This window comes from Lytechinus pictus, chromosome 7 (assembly GCF_037042905.1).
Source record: "Lytechinus pictus isolate F3 Inbred chromosome 7, Lp3.0, whole genome shotgun sequence".
Classification (NCBI taxonomy): Eukaryota; Metazoa; Echinodermata; class Echinoidea; order Temnopleuroida; family Toxopneustidae; genus Lytechinus; species Lytechinus pictus.
The window spans coordinates 8,874,057-8,892,695 of record NC_087251.1 but is presented as its reverse complement, the minus strand read 5'-3'; the positions used below and the strand labels follow the sequence as shown (position 1 = coordinate 8,892,695).

At 33.5% G+C, this 18,639-nt stretch overlaps 1 protein-coding gene across 1 annotated transcript; it reads left to right on the top strand.

Annotated features, from left to right (window-relative positions):
* Positions 1 to 2,170: 2,170 nt before the first annotated feature.
* LOC129265020 (acetyl-coenzyme A synthetase 2-like, mitochondrial) lies at positions 2,171 to 18,172 on the top strand. Its single transcript, XM_064101865.1, has 14 exons — positions 2,171 to 2,263; positions 5,427 to 5,573; positions 6,065 to 6,117; positions 7,698 to 7,873; positions 8,238 to 8,390; positions 11,094 to 11,241; positions 11,703 to 11,840; positions 12,059 to 12,151; positions 12,643 to 12,752; positions 13,329 to 13,455; positions 13,691 to 13,818; positions 14,309 to 14,372; positions 14,859 to 14,980; positions 15,442 to 18,172. Exons 2-14 carry the CDS (start codon positions 5,440 to 5,442, stop codon positions 15,604 to 15,606), a joined length of 1,611 nt encoding a protein of 536 aa, XP_063957935.1. The 5' UTR covers positions 2,171 to 2,263; positions 5,427 to 5,439; the 3' UTR covers positions 15,607 to 18,172.
* The last annotated feature ends 467 nt before the right edge of the window (positions 18,173 to 18,639 follow it).

Here is an 18,639-nt window from a genome sequence, read left to right as displayed (position 1 = left end):
ACATTCTTAGGTGTGTTTTTTATTCAATAAACTTAAAGGCACTCTGGTTCGTTAAAATACAGAAAATACCATCATAACTCCATCAAAAAATTAACACAAAATGTTCTAAATTACTGGTACATGTACAGTAACTTCATATGAGATTTCATTAAAACTCACCCATTTCAGTTTACACATATTCCCATGACAACAGTCCACTCATTTCAGCCAGGTTGGAAAATTCTGATGGAATTTCAGATATGTATAAATAATCAATTCCACTTGCTTTGCTCTGAATTATGATACAGTATCAGTGTTTGATCATGGAGATACAGTACATGTACTATCTCCATGAGTTGATTTAGAGACCTTGTGTAAGAAACGTTCAAAACAAACGTCTGTGTAGTTATCATGTTTGGGATTGCAGAGGTGGAATTCCTCTTTCTCACTGTTGAGAGAACATCACACTTGATTGCTCTCACTCAAGGCAGAACAAAGCAAATGGGTTTACTTGTAGGGACACACCCACAATCTAAACCTACCATTGCTATTCATTCAACAATCAAAGCACTGCACTATTTCTCTTTCTTTTTAAATCCATTTCTCTGTCTTTTTGCTTTTTTTGCTTTTCTGTTTCTTTGTTATGAATTGTTTGCACTATTTCTTTGACTGGGATGGGCCCAGAATAAATAATTGATTCCTTTATGAGAAGGTATTTATATAATGGGTAGTATTTAATCAGTGACTTCCTATTTAATATTACAAGGATTTGTCTAATGTTAAAGATCCAGACCGGACCCGAAAATGAAATTGATAAATTATATACCAATCGAAAGCTTATAAGCTACTAAATACACCAAGGTATGCTTTATGCATTTTCACAAATTATCGGGTTTCGAACCCCGCTTAGAAAATAGGCTTTATTGTGCTTTTCACCTGCCTCGAGACCGTGACGTCACGTTGTGTAAGAAGCGTCGTGATTCCATAGGTTTGTACACAGAAAAACTGGGTGATTTTTTTGCTTTCCAGATAACGCATTTCATTCTCTTCACTTCTATCACAGAGTGATATCACATATATTTTTACCCACAAGCTTGAATTTATGAAATCTGCAGTTTTGAACTAGTTTCTGCCATATTTTATTTCCTGCTTATTTGGCGCAGATTTCAATTCTATCTGCATTTAGATTATGTATAACAACTTTTCCTGACATAGCAATTTAGGCCCAATAAGAGCCAAACAAAGAAATCACAAAAAAGGTAGTGAATAGTTGTAGGTTTACAACAACAATTTGAACAGTGAATAATTTTGAGTGCCATTTTCATCTGAAAACGAAAAAAAAAATGGATTCATAACATGGAAATGGAAGAAAATACCAAATGCTTTTGTACACAGACCTATGGAATCACAACCCTCCTGACACAACGTGACGTCATCATTTCCAGGCGACGTGGGGGTGCTCAATCGAAGCGTACTTTGGAGGAGCAGTTTCTTTGATTTTTATTTAATATTTTTAACTATTGGAAGGAGATATATGTAATATTTTTGGTATATTCGTATTGTATGAATCATTACCTTTATTTTGATATATGATTGTTTTTACACCGGTCAGGGTCTTTAATTTTTCATGGTTCCAATACAATACCCCTTTTAACACCTTTGTGGCCAGTATCTTTTTTTTAGGGAGGGGGGGGTGCAGCCCCCAAAACTTTGCAAGCAGTTGCGTGTGACTTGCTGCTAACTATTTTTGCTACCCGCAATTTGCCAGCAGGTCTCCCGCATTGACAGTATGTTGCATCTGCCCGCAGAAGCACACGCAATTCTGATTTGCATGCAGAAAAGTTTTTAACATGCAAAACTTTGTTGTGGGTGAGTTGCGGGCAATTACCCGTAACTCGATCACCCTCAAGGCTTGCACTGAATGATCTGACAGGCCTTTAGATTTTTATTTCTGCAAGTGACCTACATGTATTTACTATGTCTTTTTCCCCTTGTTTTCCGTTTTTTTTTTAAGAATCTCATTTTCCTGATACTGTACATGTATTACATTTCCAAAATATAATTTGACCTCTGAATATGATGACAGTATACAAGTCACTTGAATAAAATGTTATTTATTGGTCTCTTGGTAATATCAATGTTTTAATTACATGATTTTGTTCTCTCTTCCATTTCTTGTATACGTAGTAAATTGTATCGATCGCCACAAGGAGGCTGCACCAGATCGAGTAGCTTTGATATGGGAGAAAGATGAGCCAAATCAAGCAGAAAAGATCACATACAAGTGAGTTCAAAGTGTATTTAAATGATATTAATCCTTACTACATAGGTCATTCAGTGGTCATTCTTATTAATAGATTGTAGTCAATTGATGATATGCTGAGATCATTTAGTGTAAAATCTCTATGATGGCATAGGCGATTCCATGCTAGAAAAAATCAGCCATTTTCGCAACATTTTTAGTCGTACCGTCCAAATAAATGAAGAACTTCAGTTTGTTTTGTGGTAATAATAAAGTACTACTGGAAAGTCATATGAAAAAATGACAACCGACAAATATATGTTGTCCATGGGTGAATTAGAGGTGAAAATGTTGCGTGTTGTACGGGACATTTCTGAGTCCCTTACGACACATTTTCACCTTTAATTCACCCATAATCCAACATTTTTTGTTGGTAATCAGTTTTTCAGATGACTATCTACTATAACTTCATTATTGACAGAAAATAATTTTCTATTGCTCAAGCGATCAGCTAAGAGACTAGAAATTGTTGCTCAATTTAGAGAATTTCTTTTAAAAATTCAAGGCCAGAGAGGCATTTTGATGATTTCAAATTCTTTATTAGTTGGGTTGCAGGGACCCTTTAATCTGAATATATCCAAGGTCGGTCATTCATTATGGTTTAGGGAATTTCTTTAAATTTAGGAAAGTTATAATCTTTTTGCAAAGCAAAAATTTGACGGATATATGTAAGTTTCTTCAGGAATGTTTGTATATAAGATGATGCTTGAATTAGGAAGTAGTACTTTAAATTACCGGATATTTTTTATCAAAATATGTGGTTTATGCACAATTGCAGGTCTACATGTATGAAATATTGACCAGAAATGACCATGTTTTCCCCCATTGTGTAAGTAAGGAATGAACATTGTATAAACTTACCCTTCAAAGAAGAACATTATTGCTCCAGTTGTTTTCTGCCCTCAATCACTCATCATACATTTATGCTCTCTTCTATCAGTAGGATAGAAGTAATATTTCAAATTGTTATACATTTGGAGAAATAGCTGAGAGGGGACAACACCCAAAATTATGTCTCAATTCATATAAGTTCTCAGCAAAATATTTTTTTTTTGCTGCTGTGTTGAAATATCTCCACTTGTGAGGGTCTCTTCCTGCCAAACCTCTAGTAATTGAAAATGTAGATAATAATTACACAATAGCTGATTTCAATGATTTGAGAATGTACATGTAACGGTTCAATAACCATATACAAATCAATTTCAACTTTGCATGTGCTTTAGAACTTACACTTGGCTCCATAATTCCTGGTTGGGGTGGAGTCTAATTTGAAAGCCAATACATATCTGATTTCATGGCACACATTTTATGCTTCACTGGTGCCATATTATGCCCAATATTTAAAGTGGTATTCCCGTCTGAAAATGATAGGATGTGGACAGATAAAGAGAAATCAGACAAGCAAAGCAATGAAAATTTGATCAAAATCGGACGAAGAATAATAAAGTTATGCAATTTTAAATATTTGCATTATTCTGTTAAAAGTTAAAACAGTTTGAGACATGTCTTCATGAATATTCAATGAGCAAACTGATGATGTCATATCCCCACTGGATTGACAACTAATTAGATATTCATTGCTGCAATTAATGTCATTATGAGGAGACATATCATTCACACATGTCTGAAAAAATGAAATGATTATGGTTTCATATAGTAACATGATAAAAAGGAAAGTGGGGATGTGACATCACCAGCCCACCAAATGAATATTTATACCACATGCATATAATTGTTTTCACAATATATTGCAAAGTTTTAAAATTCAATAACTTCATTATTTGTAATCAGATTTTGATGAAATATACAGCATTCTGCTCTCTTAAATTTATTTAGATATAAACATTTTCAGCCCGGAGTACCCATTTAAAGCACTTTTCTAGTGTTTACACAATATGACCATACACGATCTTGCTTGTATACCATGTAGTGCAATGAAACTCTAATGTATTGCAAATCACTATCAGATAGATTGAGATCATTTTTTATGGACATAGATCAATAGACTATTTGTATCAGAGACAGGCAGGAAAAGTGACAGAGAGCAAAAAAAAAAAAAAAGGAAAAATGCACCATAAAGATTCAACTACATGTAGCATAAAGAAAATAGAGGGAGGAAAAATACATGTATGATGAGGATAATCTGAAAACATGAGTTTAGGAGCCTAGTAACTACAAAAGTGAACTGCACTGAAGTCAAAGTAATTATTATTTATGAAGGAGTCAGATACTAATGAGCGTTTGAAAGATGTGAGTAACATGGTGAGCATTGAAGTCAAGGTTGAAAACATGGATAGCTTTACGTCTACTATAAATATGATAGCAATGAAGATTTAGAATGAAATATTTTAGATAGGTAACAGACCTGTTGGTCATGGGCCCCGTCTCACAAAGAGTTATGATTGATCCAATCAACCACAACTATGGAAAGCCAGCAACATCAACATGTTTTTCAAAATATTTTCTAGATATATATCCATACATGAACTGTTTTCTTGACAATTCAGTATTCTTCTTTTTGTTTTTCTAGGACATTGTGCAAATGTAGAAGAAAAAAAATGACATTAATGGATTTCCATATACTCGAGGTTGATCAGATCAATTGTAAGTCTTTGTAAAATGGGGCCCCGTATAACTCTACTGTACATTGTAAAGTGGAGCCAAGAAATTTCAGGAGGCTTTATGCCACAATAATTTAGTTAATTTTTTCTGTCCCTGGTGTTCCAGTGGTTGTATTTCTTATCTTGTATTGTTTATAGTTATACTGAAATGTATTGCTCTTTGTAATTTTCTTTGCCGAATAAATAATACTAATAATAATGATAAAGTGGAGCCAAGAAAGTTCAAGTACCTACATGTAAATTACTCATAGTTTACAAATTAGGGAATCTCCCCGTTTTAGAGAGCTTGATGCACAGAGAAAGTATTTTTTGTGTCTATACATGTACATTTTCACTTTTGTTCAATATAACAAAATAGGCTACTATGTTGTAGATATTTTTCCAAGGCCTACATGTACTTCTATGACCGATTTTGTAGGTAACTTAAATATTTTCTTTTTGGAAATGATTAATTCATAGGAATATGCATTTTAAGTCAATCCATATGCAATATTTCTAGAATATCTCTTCTTTTTTTTTTACAGGCAACTTTATGAGATGACAAATCAACTTGCCAACTCCCTCCGTCGCCATGGTGTAAAGCGAGGTGATCGAGTCGCTATCTATATGCCTGTTTCTCCACTTACAGTAGCTGCTATGCTAGCATGTGCAAGGATAGGGGCTATTCACAGGTAGATTAGAAGTTCATTCATGGCACACAATGTTGTTTCTTGAAAAAGTAGATTGTACCAACCTGAAATTAAAAGTTTCAAGAATAATACAGAAAACTTTCATCAATTGGGGGTGATAATAAAATAATTTTTAAGCTTCAACCAACCTTGTGTGTTTCAAGGTTTGTCTATTTTGTGAATGCTCTCATTATTTTAGTGATTTATTTCAGATTTGTCAAATATACAAAGCTTATCTCACTGTGAAGGGGAATACATGCACGAATGTTGCATGTTACATGTAGTTCATATGGATATGATATTTTAGGTTATTTTTAGGTATATTCCATGCATGTTCATATTGCATTTAATCAACTTTCTTACTCTTTACTTCCAACCGTTGTGAATTACATGAATGTTTTTTTTAAGTTGCAATAGAGAAACACTTCCGGAATTAATGTAAATATTCAATATTTATCTTGAACCGCCCCCTTTCTGTCATATCTCTTGTACAGTGTTGTCTTTGCAGGGTTCAGCGCTGAAGCTCTTGCTAGCAGAATCATTGATGGTAAGAATTCTATTATGCATCAAAACACGTATTGGTAGAAACAAACATAGGTAGAACAATTTTGGTGATTTCAAGTTTGGCGTTGGTTTGGAAGCACAATTTCCTTCCCAACTTTCCCCACCCAATCTTAGCTTACACACTTGTCAAAATCTTACAATTAATAGTTCAACACCTAGTGATACTTGTCCCAAGACCAGTCTAAGTTTTATTTGGTTCAGTGCTGATTAAAAGAATATCAGCACCAAGCATCAGCACCAAACTTGAAATCATCCATTGTAAACATGCTTGAAATGAGCTGTTCCAGATAGTACACTTTGGAACAACAATAAAAATTAGTCAACTACAAGTATGTTCAAACATAAACTTACACAGTGCATATCAAAAAAAAGTTTACACTTTGAAAAAGCACTGGGAATTAAAAAATATACAACATGTGGGTAAATTTTTCACATATAATCTTGGGTTTGGGTCTCGATCTATCCAATGAAAGTAAAAGTTATGACAGGATGTTACACTTGAGTGAGCACTGTCCATTTTTTTAAAGCTCGCAGAAATCTGTTTGCGCAGAAATGCTCGTTTTCACGCTGTCAAGGGGAAAGGGTGAAATCAAACTTACCCTGCGATATATTTCTCATACATTTCCCTTGCACTTTTAGTCAATTGAAATAAAAGGGATACATTCAAGCATTTTGCAACAATTTTGCCACCAAAATTGAAATTTCAACATTTAGTAAGCACAACATTTACCCTTTTTTGTGCGAGCTGGATCTGAGGACATAACTGAATCTGAACAAAAGTTTATATCAGACATCTCCAGCATTTTTTCACTGAGTTTTTATCATATAAAGTGGGTTTACATTTCATTTTTCATTTAATACTTGTTTCTCCACACTTTTCCCAAGCTTGACAATGATTAACAAAATTAAAATCAAGCCTAAGCCATTTCATGTAAATCACAGCTCAGTGTAAAGCAAATATCGTCGTGATGGCCTCGGTGTGTGGGGGAGTGGGGTGGGGCACAATGCACTCTTCGAAGTGTTTTGGGCAAGGAAACAAGTTTAAAAAGGTAAAAGATATCTTCAAATCAATTTTACTAGCTAAATTCCACGTTTTCTTCATGATTGAGGTCTACTTTTATTTGCATAACTATTTCAAAGTTCTGCGCAAATCATTTTTCACTAAATTTTCAAAAGTAAGTGGTGCTCACTCAAGCGGAAATATTTTTCGACAGTTATATCGTCATTTGCTTAAATGGATCTGTACCAATGATAAAACGTGAAACAATCTTCAGGATATTACAAATGTATAATTTTACAGGATTTTTTCAAAGTGTAATTTTTTTTTGATACGCACTGTATATCAGACATAAACTTGATTAAATAAAAGGTTTGATTAATGCTGAAAATCAGCTGTAATTTAATTTCATTCACTAATAGAAGCCATGAAGATCAATTGGTAAACATACTATGTATCAAAATCCATTAACAAAAACCACAGTCAATAAGAACTGATAAATTTAAGGTTAAGAGTCACCTGAGCCTTATCAAGACTTGACAATGGTATTTTTCTTTTATATGCAGCTGGTGTAGAGACAGTTTTGACCACTGACCAGGCTGTACGAGGAGGAAAGGTCATTAATCTCAAGGCTACTGTAGACAAGGCCATGGAGCAATGTCCTAAGGTCAAACAAGTATTTGTTTCTAAGAGGACAGGAGCTGATGTCCCAATGTATGAGAGAGATATACAAATGGAAGAGGTGAGCTTTATATTAACTGTGAAACAAAATAAAAATAGAGATGATTTCTTCCAGTGAATTAGGGAACAGTTTGTACTATATGTTATGTGCAGGATCCTTGCCACCCCTCCTGTCTATTTTGTACTATGTTACATGATAATTTTAATCACATGTACTAGTATTTTCCTACATGAACAGTAGTCACAATGTCCTTATATGTGTAATAAGAGAGGGATTGGCAAAAGAAGGTTGAAGCATAGAAAACAAGAGATCCCTTTATAACAGTTATTTATTTCATGTTTTTGTAAATGCATTCTACATGGAAGTACAGATTTTAGATGTGAACAAACAATTAATGCATCCATTTTTCTTTCATACATTCCAGGCCATGGCTCATGAATCAACAGAATGTGAACCAGAAGTGATGAGCAGCGAAGATCTTCTCTTTATGCTTTATACATCAGGATCTACAGGGTCACCTAAAGGTCTCTGTCATTCTCAAGCTGGCTACCTACTCTATGCCAGTCTGACCCATAAGGTAGATAAGAGGTCTCATTCTCAAGCTGGTTACCTTCTCTATACCAGTCTAACTCACAATGTTCATATAAGATCACCTAAATGTATCTCTTATCCTTAAGCTAGTTACCTACTCTATGCTAGTCTAACTCATAAGGTAGATATAAAGATAACATTAAGGTTTTTCTCGTTCTTAAAGGGATGGTCCGGGCTGAATATATTTATATCTTAATACATAGTGTAGAATTCACTGAGCAAATGCTGAAAATTTCATCAAAATCGGATAACAAATAATAAAGTTATTGAAGTTTAAAGTTTAGCATTATTTTGTGAAAACGGTCGTCATGAATATTCATTAGGTGGGCTGATGATGTCACATCTCCACTTTCCGTTTTCTTATGTTATTACATAAAATCATAATTTTTTCATTGTTTCATACTTGTGTGAATAATATGTCTCCCTTATAATGAAATAAGTTGCAGCAATAAATATCTAATGCACTAAATCAGTTGTCAATCCAATTTTTCTAGTTCTTGGAGGAAAAAAATTGAATAAACCTAATTTCATATAATAAAATACAAAAGAACAAGTGGAGATGTGACATTATCAGCCCACCTAATGAATATTCATGACGACTGTTTTCACAAAATATTGCTAAACTGTTTAAAGTTCAATAACTTTGTTATTTGTTATCTGATTTTGATGAAATTTTCGGCATTTTGCTCAGTGAAATCTACTCTATTTATTAAGCTATACATACTTTCAGCCCGGACCATCCCTTTAAGCTGGTTACCTACTTTATGAAAGTCTTACTCATAAGGTAGATATAAGGATCATCTTAAGGCCTCTCTCTCATTCTCAGGCTGGTTACCTACTCTATGCCAGTCTAACTCATAAGTTATATATTAAGATCACCTAAAGGTTTATCTCATTCTTACCTACTCTATGCCAGTCTAACTCATAAGGTAGATATAAACTTGTGTTTTTCATCTTTTGATGAGCGGTGCTCGGGTATTCTGTTCCGAAATTACTCAACATTTTGTAAGTGTACATCGGACTCAAAATTGCTCAAAAATGTGATTTGTGTACAATGTCAAAGCAATCCATGTTTTCAACCAAAAATCATAGATTTATGATTTATTTTATGTTTATTATCGAAAGAGATTCCCTGACAAAGTTCATTGAAAATAAAAAACAAAGAAATACATAAGGGATCTAAAAACAATGATATAAAGAGGAAATTGATTGTGTGTTGGCAAAGTTTTTTGTAGATATTTGTTAAAAATCCAGTCAGAAGTATTATTTTCCTCCCAAATCAGCATTCTACTAGCTGTTTACAGTGAGTTCAAGACAAAAACCTGATTTCATACCCTTATTTGCATAAATGATTACTTCATACATATGAAAAATATTTTAATGGAAAATTTTACTCTATAGTCTTGTAGTTTAAACCTAGCTCTACAGGTGATCAAATTTTCACGGTGATCGGCAGCCGAGACCTGAAGGTGGGGGGGGGGGCAATCCCCTGGTCTGAAATTACCCAGTCAAAATAGCTTTGATCAACAGGCACAATGCCCTTATACTCATACACTGAGTGTGCTATATTGAAGGTAACAGGTTTGCCATGACACCTAGTATCTGAGGTCAAAGTGTATTGTTTCCTCTTCTCTTAGCACTTTTTTCTTGTAGACCAAACAGATATATACTTGTAAATACATTGTACATGTATATACTAGTACCATAAAGAGAATTGCTGAAGACCTGACTTTGTTCTGATATCAAGGTTTCATACAGTGACCTGTGATTGATTGCTAATTTTGTGTTATGGGTGTGCCATTCAATATGTGCATTCTTCCATACCGGTTAGCCAAATATGTACTTTTAGAGGATAATATCAAATTCCATACTCCATATTCCATATTCCATACATTTACTGTAGAATCTAATAATTCTAGTGTATTATCATGGGAGGGTGGGAGAATGCATTATCAGTGTATTATCTTCTGCGTCAAATCATTTTGTAAATGAACATAGCATAATTTAATGTTGAAATTTATTCTTTTGGGACTGTCTTTATGTTAAAAAAGGATGAGAATGTTAATTCCAAATTATTTTTTGTTTTTAGAGAAAAAAAAATTGAACCTCTCATTGTTAAACTTTAAAACCTGAATTTGACAGCTTTAGATGCTCTTGTCAATTGTAAACAGTAAAAACAAGAGACTAATTACCTCTCTTTAATATTTACAAGATCATGAGACATTTGACTCATGATTATCTGTGTACTTCAGTTTATTTTTCTGCACAATGGTCCAGCCCTTATTGTTAGTCTGAACTACTATGAAAAGTTGTTCAATAAAACTTTATTGCATTTGATCATTCTACACTTCATTTAATCTTTGAGGGCTGACTGGACTTTAGTAATTCTACTTGAGTTTAAGAAAAAAAATCATTAGGAACGAAATAATTCCTCTCATCTGATTCTGAATTGATACATTTTTACCGAAAAATTCCTCATTTCATTTGTGATTGTCAACCTTCTTTCTGTATCTACCTTTTCAGTCTATAATTTTTCAATCTTTGTGGTTTTCTCACAACATTCTCTCTCTTTACTCTTTACTATCTGTCTTTCATTTTCTATTTCTCTATGTGCCAACCCCCCCCCTCTCTTTCTCATTTTTTCAACAACCTAATTGAATTTCCTTTTCATACACTGTTTGCTATCTAGTTTGTATTTGACTACCAACCTGGTGACATCTATGCGTGTGTTGCTGATGTAGGATGGATCACCGGACACAGCTATGTAGTATATGGTCCTCTCAGTAATGGCGCCACTACTGTCTTGTTTGAAAGTATTCCAACCTATCCTGATCCAGGTACACTATCCTTCAACTTCAAAATTTAAAAGGAAAAATTCTCACAAGATGCAAAACATTTCATGCTGAAATCATTATCAAATTTTGTAAATATTTGGACATATCTCTTTTTTTCTGTATATATTATCATAAAAACAGAATATATTGTTTGAATAATTGCTTTGGAAAAAGATATACATTGTGGAACATTTTGTAAAGCTGTGTCACCAGTTCAATCCCATTTCTTGCCAATTTATTTTGAATCTTATAACCAATTTTGCAGTCATTATTAACAACATATTTGAACATTTATTAGATGAAAGTACATTGGAAGGGCTTCCTGTGTCTGTCAAATAAAAGTTGCCCAATATTCACAATGTAAGTTGATTTGATATTTTTAAAATCCAATCTTAGAATAATCAGTGCTGCGTTGTTTAACACATTCAAAGTAAAGATTTTTTTCTTATTCATTTATCTCACAGGAAGGTACTGGGAGATGGTCGAAAGGTTAAAAGTCAACCAGATTTATGTAGCCCCTACAGCTGTGAGGTTACTACTCAAATCAGGAGACTCTTATGTTACCAAGTATGACAGATCAACATTGAGAACACTAGGATGTGGTAAGTTTGGCTTATCTTTCATGAATTTAAAAGGACCTGCATGGGTAATAGTGTGAAAGCAATGATAGCTATCATACCCATTTTATGAAATTAGATGATTTTATGACAGTGTTGAGTGGTGACTTATCAAATAACATTCAGAATTTGGCGAAGTTTGGGCAAATGAAGATGATGAAATAGTTTAATTGAAATGTATTTCATTTTTTTGTTCAAATCAGTTGGTGAACCACTCAACCATGAAGCATGGGACTGGTATAACAATGTTGTAGGAGAAGGACGTTGTTCATTAGCTGATACATGGTGGCAGACAGGTAAGATAAAGTAGCCTGTTTTATCACTAAAGCCAGAGTGTTTGAAGCAATGCAAATGTTGATTTCAACAGATTTCTTCTTTTTTTGTGTGTGAGAAATGTACTGTATATTACAAGAGTATATGTATGGCTTTCCCTGAAGCAAAATGAAGAGAGTTTATTGGAACCATGTTGCAAATGTTGTGTGATATCATAAACTTTTACATGGTATCTGTAACACAAGAGATGCTATCGGTCATATGAATAAGCGTGAATGTAAGCCCATAGACTATAACCTGTAATCCATGTACAAAAATTATAAGCAAGTTATGTCATTTCTTTTGTTAATCTTTTGAGGTTGAAGTTGCAGACTTTCTTTTACCAATGGAAGACATGCTTCATCAGATTATATTTAGTATTTAGTGCTCCAAAGATTTGTGAGATCAAAGTTAGACATTCATAAGTATTCCAAACAAAGGAGTACCCTTTTAATCAATTTTTCTTCTTTTCCAGAGACCGGTGGTATATGCATCACTCCGCGCCCATCGGCACCCAATGCTGAAATAACAGGTGGTCCTATGCGCCCCTTCTTTGGAATTGAACCAGTTCTACTTGATGAAAAGGTAAATTAATAAGAGTTTTGTGTATGCTTTCGTTGGTAAGATATTTTCTACCAATATACTTCATCATGTCATTATAAGAATGAATGATTTATTTATTGAACATGTATAAATGAATGACTTGACCGAATGAATAGATGGATGAATAAATTGATAATTACACCCTCATGAACCTATTGCTCCTTTTGTATGAACCGTACTCTTCTTCAAATGATATTGTATGTATTTCAAAGTATGCTGTTCAATTCTTGTTTTTATAATCTTTGAACTTCATAAGACTCAATAATCTTACATTTCGACAAGATTTGAAGGTTCCATAACATAACCTAAGCCCTACATCATATAGTAGGAATTCCACTCAATGTCTTTCCCCTTCTAATCCTCCCATTCAGTATTTATAAAACAAATGGGAATTGGAGAAGGAGATGTGAATTTTTTGAAGTGACAGAGCAAGTAACTATCAATGGACATGACTTTCTACACAGTTGGAAAGTGAATTCATGTGTGATGCCCCTTCAAAGGCTTTTTAGCTTTTCATTCCAGACAAATTACAATCAATTTGTCCTGTCCATTCTACAGTGTCAGGAAATCACAGTGAACAATGAACCTGGAGCCCTTTGCATTCGTAGACCATGGCCTGGGATAGCTAGAACAATCTATGGCAATCACACACGCTATCTAGAGACATATCTAAGTCCATACCCTGGTAAGTTCCTGAATAAGATTCAAACCAAATAATCTAAAGAGTGCTCTTAAGAATCATGACAAGTAGAGATGTTCAGATGTTTTCTGAACAAAGCTAGAGGAAAAAAGAATTATTCTGACCTGATTCCATTTGTATGTCATTCAACAATTACAGTTCAATTTAATTTCTAGGTTCTCCTCCAGACTCTTTAGTTAATTGGTCTATTGCTAGCTTGATTCTCCTTCCTTTCCTTCAGGATTTTATTTCTCTGGTGATGGTGCTATTCGAGATGATAATGGTTATTACCACATCACGGGTAGAATGGATGATGTCATTAATGTCACTGGTCATCGCTTAGGAACAGCAGAGGTTGAGGATGCTGTGGTGAGATCCTCCTCTTATACAAGATTTTATCACAAGAGGTCCAATCTCTGTGCATATATAACTGCAAGTGCTCCAGGATGGCAAAATATAGTCTAGTTCATGAAGTTGCAATCAACCTCTGAACCAGGAAAAGAATCCCAAACAGGTCAATAAATAGATTACTATGATTGTAATTTGAGATTCATGGCATCTAGACATTCTAGCAAATAGTGAACACATAACGTTCTAAATCCTCTTGCACTGTAGTTTCAACTGCCTCTCAAAACAGTAATGACACTGTTATCAATTTAATTCTTTGACTTTTTTCATGACCTCATTTAAATTTAAATGTATAAATGAAAAAAATATTCTATATCATATTTTCTTGCTACTTAATTCTTCAAAGACAAACAGGATATTGATTTCACATTCATATAAAGACTGAGGAGCTCAGATATCTTATGATGATAAATTACATTTGGTTAATATCCTACTTTTCTTTATTTCCTAGGATGAACATCCTGCAGTAGCAGAGACAGCGGTCGTAGGTTACCCACATGATATCAAAGGAGAAGGTATGAACTACAATATGAATAATCATCAAGTGTTTGATAACTTCTTGAGAGAGTAGTTAACTATATTCCATTCTTGGAACAGGTCTCTCAAGTTCCATACAAGTATTTTCTAATCTTTGGTAATAGCCTAATGGCTGATGATAGTTCACCTTAGTTGTGTGGGTTTTTTTTTTCATATCAAAGCATCTCTTCATTCATACATGTTAATACTTGAAAATTAAACTGCTCTTCTTCATGTATTTTTCTTTGTTGTTTTCTGTGATGGCAATGTTTTCATGTGAAGAGGTTAAAGCCACTTCAGGTTTTTATCATTCCTACATTAAATGATATACATATATGTATATGATATCTGGGTAATTGTATTCTCTAATGTGTCTCAAAATAATCAAGTGTAAGGACATAATCATATCTCTGAGGTAAAATGGTGCTAATATCCTATAACTTACCTTACTTTCATTATACTTTTTTTCACTTTACTCTGCTTAGGTGTATATGCATATGTGATTCTGAAGGATGATGTAACAACCAGTGAAGAGGATATCATCAAAGAATTAAAGGCTACAGTCAGGCAGAAGATTGCTGCTTATGCAGTTCCTGATATTATCCAGGTGAGAATCTATTATCATTATTAGAGGTGCTGTGGTAGATATGTCTCCCAACTGTAGATAATTAGGTTAGGTTTGTTTTTATCATTGTTATTATAATAATTTTTGTTAATTTCATTGATGTTATTGTTCTTTTGTTATTATTTCTATTATCATGAATGCCAAAATTACCTCAGGAGTCAATATGTTGTAATTTTTTGATGAATTGATTTATCGCAATCTTGTATGGGATTGACTATACTTCACTCTGTATTTTCCTGGAGGCTTTTGCACCATTGATGGTATCTTGATTGACTGTTGGAGAAAATGTCCCCATAATTGTAAATTTTATGTAACAAGGTCTAGATCTTGCTAAACAAGGACAACTCCTTTTATTCTTTCTTCTTTACAATGTCATATAATTTTCAAGTACAATCTCTAGGGGTTAAGCTTTGATTTTTGTAATTCCGATCTCTTTATAATAGATCACTCCAGGATTGCCAAAGACACGCTCTGGTAAGATCATGCGACGTATCCTAAGGAAGGTTTCAGCTGATAAGAGTGATGAGCTTGGAGATGTGTCCACCTTGGCAGATCCTTCCATTGTAGCAGTCATTGTGAAGAACCATGATAAACTGGCTAAGAAATAGAGCAATTGTGTTGCAAAGCTGAGAATTCAAAAGTTTTCAAACCATGTTTGAGGATCAGCTCAAAGTTATTGATGTTAGAGAATGAACTACAATACTTTGAATCCATTTTGCATACATTTCCGGGGGGGATCCTGTGATGTTCCTGAACTTTTTATGGAAATCTTGCTCACCTTCTTAGAGTGCATGTGCCTCGTCAGAGTTATGGGTCCAAAGTTCAAATATTTTTCGTACTTGAGACCAAAGATTTCTCAAAAAACTTATTTCATGTGAAAAGAAAATCCGGTATCAATTGTGTTTCAAGGTTAAATTCATTAAAGTATGGCACTGCTCTCAGACTTGATATATAATTGGTTTAAATGAATGTCAGGAACCAATGGAGAGAAATTATTCCTATAGACAAAATATGCCTATTTGAACAGTTTCGTTAGCATTGAAATAGGGGAATTGATAATTTAGTTAAAAGACATAAATCCCTTTATTCATTAAGTTGATAAATGAGATTGAAGTGATAAGGATTATTATTTCAGAGACAGTAGAATATGATAATACTGTAAATACTTACATGGTTGTATATTATAACCATTTATATTGTTTATAATCTTGTCATACAAAATATATATGTATTACACCAAGGTACACATTTTTTACAAGACAAGTAATCTTTGAAACTATGCGTTTTTATGTGTATATATTAATGTAATGCAAATGGGTTTATTTTGCTCTGTTTACTCAAAATTTGTGGACAATTGTCAAAACTTTGATATTCAAGCTGATAAAATTAGTAAAATATGTGTACAATGCATAATAATGATTATGAGATTAGCTATCCCAAGTATGTGAAAGGGGATCATTATTACAATCTGCACTAGCTGGTTCCTGAAATATCTTCTTTTTTTTTTTGGGGGGGGGGGGAATCGCTAATCTAATTTTATACCTAATAAAAATATTAGTTTAAACAAATATCATCCAAGTTGTATTTGTGAATGTAAATGTACAAGGTTATTTTTTTAAAGTTTTACTTGTATGAGATTGATTCTTTTAAATTAATACAAAATGTTGTATATTGAATATGATGACCTTTCACTTGGAAAAAAATATATATCTAATCACGCGGTGACACAAAACATTTGCTCCTGCGACATTTGCTCAGGCCTTGATTTCTCAGAAGGCATAGGGTTAGAATTAAGATTGTAATAGAGTTTTTATTTTGGAATAATGTAAAGATAAGGACTAGGGGTTATTTAGTTTCGAAGGTTTGGTTTTATGTTTGACTTTAGCGTGCAGATTTTCCATGTGAGCGATTGTCACTGGAGCAAATGTCTTGGAACCAATCGCGCACATATGTTGTGAACAATGTGCCTTGCCGTATTACTTATGAATTTAAAAAAAAATCCTTGATTTTTCTTTCTTTACGAAGAAAAGGGTAATTTCATAGTTTTCATGATTGTTTATTCTTGATGTATTTTACAATTAGCTGATTTTATTCTTTGTCAAGGGAAAAATAACCTTAAATCATCTTCAAACTGTGCTCAAGTTTCTGTTTAGGAGTGACAGCGAGTTAGATGCATAAAAGGTAGCAATTGCTTGCAAGAATTTGCATTACTTTGTATGCATAAATCCCTTGCTTGTGCCTAAACCCTTTTCTTGCCTTCAGAAAGCAATTGCTAGCGGTTTGAACAATAGGCAACGTCACTCTGGTGTGAACATGACTCACAGAACAAAGGCGGGACTCAGATGCAAAGGTTTTGCAGAGCAATATACTGCATCTCTCATGTAATATCTTTTCCTTAGACGTGGTGTCAAACTATTCCACTAACTCGTTTCTAATGAATAAATTACATAGTTGACATACAGTTTGCACTTTCCAGGAAGAAAACATGTACGTGTTGGTTGCTATACACCTTGGAGTTCTCTCTCGGGTGCATAAACATTATGAAACGCAAACGACCTGATCAAGCAAATTCTCAAGCTGCTCTGATGGTGCTTGAAAAAAAACCTAAGCAAATTCTTAAATGCACAAGCAAAAGTTTTGCTTAATGCATATACTTTTTAGCAATAGTTTAATTGTCAAGCAATTGCTAGCAGACAGTTACCAATTGCTTGAGTTTACTAGTAAAAGCATTTGCTCGCTCATTTTTATGCATACGGAATCAAGCAAATTCCAAGCAAAAGCCTAGCAAAAGCAACTGCTAATTTTGTATGCATCTGAAACATTGATTGGTCAGATGGGGGGATGTCACAAGGTTATTGGTCATACTCAAAACATAAATTCATGGTATGCTGGGAAGTATTTATCTAGTTCTTATGTTAAGATGTTTTACTATGTGATTTACAAGCTGTTTTAAATGCATTTAAGTTTTGGAGAGAAAATTGTAAGTTCTTGCAAGTACTGGTCTAAAAATGTTAAGATCACTGATTATGACATGTATCATCATTGATTTTTCTCTCTAAATTTAATTCTCCACTGTTCAAGAATTGCCAATTACATTAGCCATTACTAACTCTTGGTTTTGATTATATTTTGTAATTTGCATAATCATTTGATTTTTTTTATATTTGCAAATAGCATAGTTTAGAATATCTGAAATATCCTGTAAGTTATCCAGTCATTATTACTGGACAAAAGAATGAATAATTATTGATGAAATTATCAGTGAAGAAAATTGCCTGATAATTCTCCTCAGCCTTCATCTTTGCCAAAATGAATTGGCTTCTGAGATAATTTGTATTTGTCATGAAATACACTCATTCTATCGAGTTGTAAATATTGCACTTTTTGTATTTTGATGTGACCTTTATCTGTGTGTTACATCAAAGTTGTTGTGCAAATTTTGTTATTTTAAAGTCTCATTTATTCTTTGCATGTAGCTTTGTAGCACAGTGCCGCTTCATTAATAGCTATATGATATGTTTAGTCAATCAGTAATATAATATTGTATTGTTTGGCTAACAGTAATTGTAAAATTCCATGTAAATTGAGTTACTGCTTCTGTTTCCTATTTATTTTTCCTTTCATTCTTATTAAAATGAATT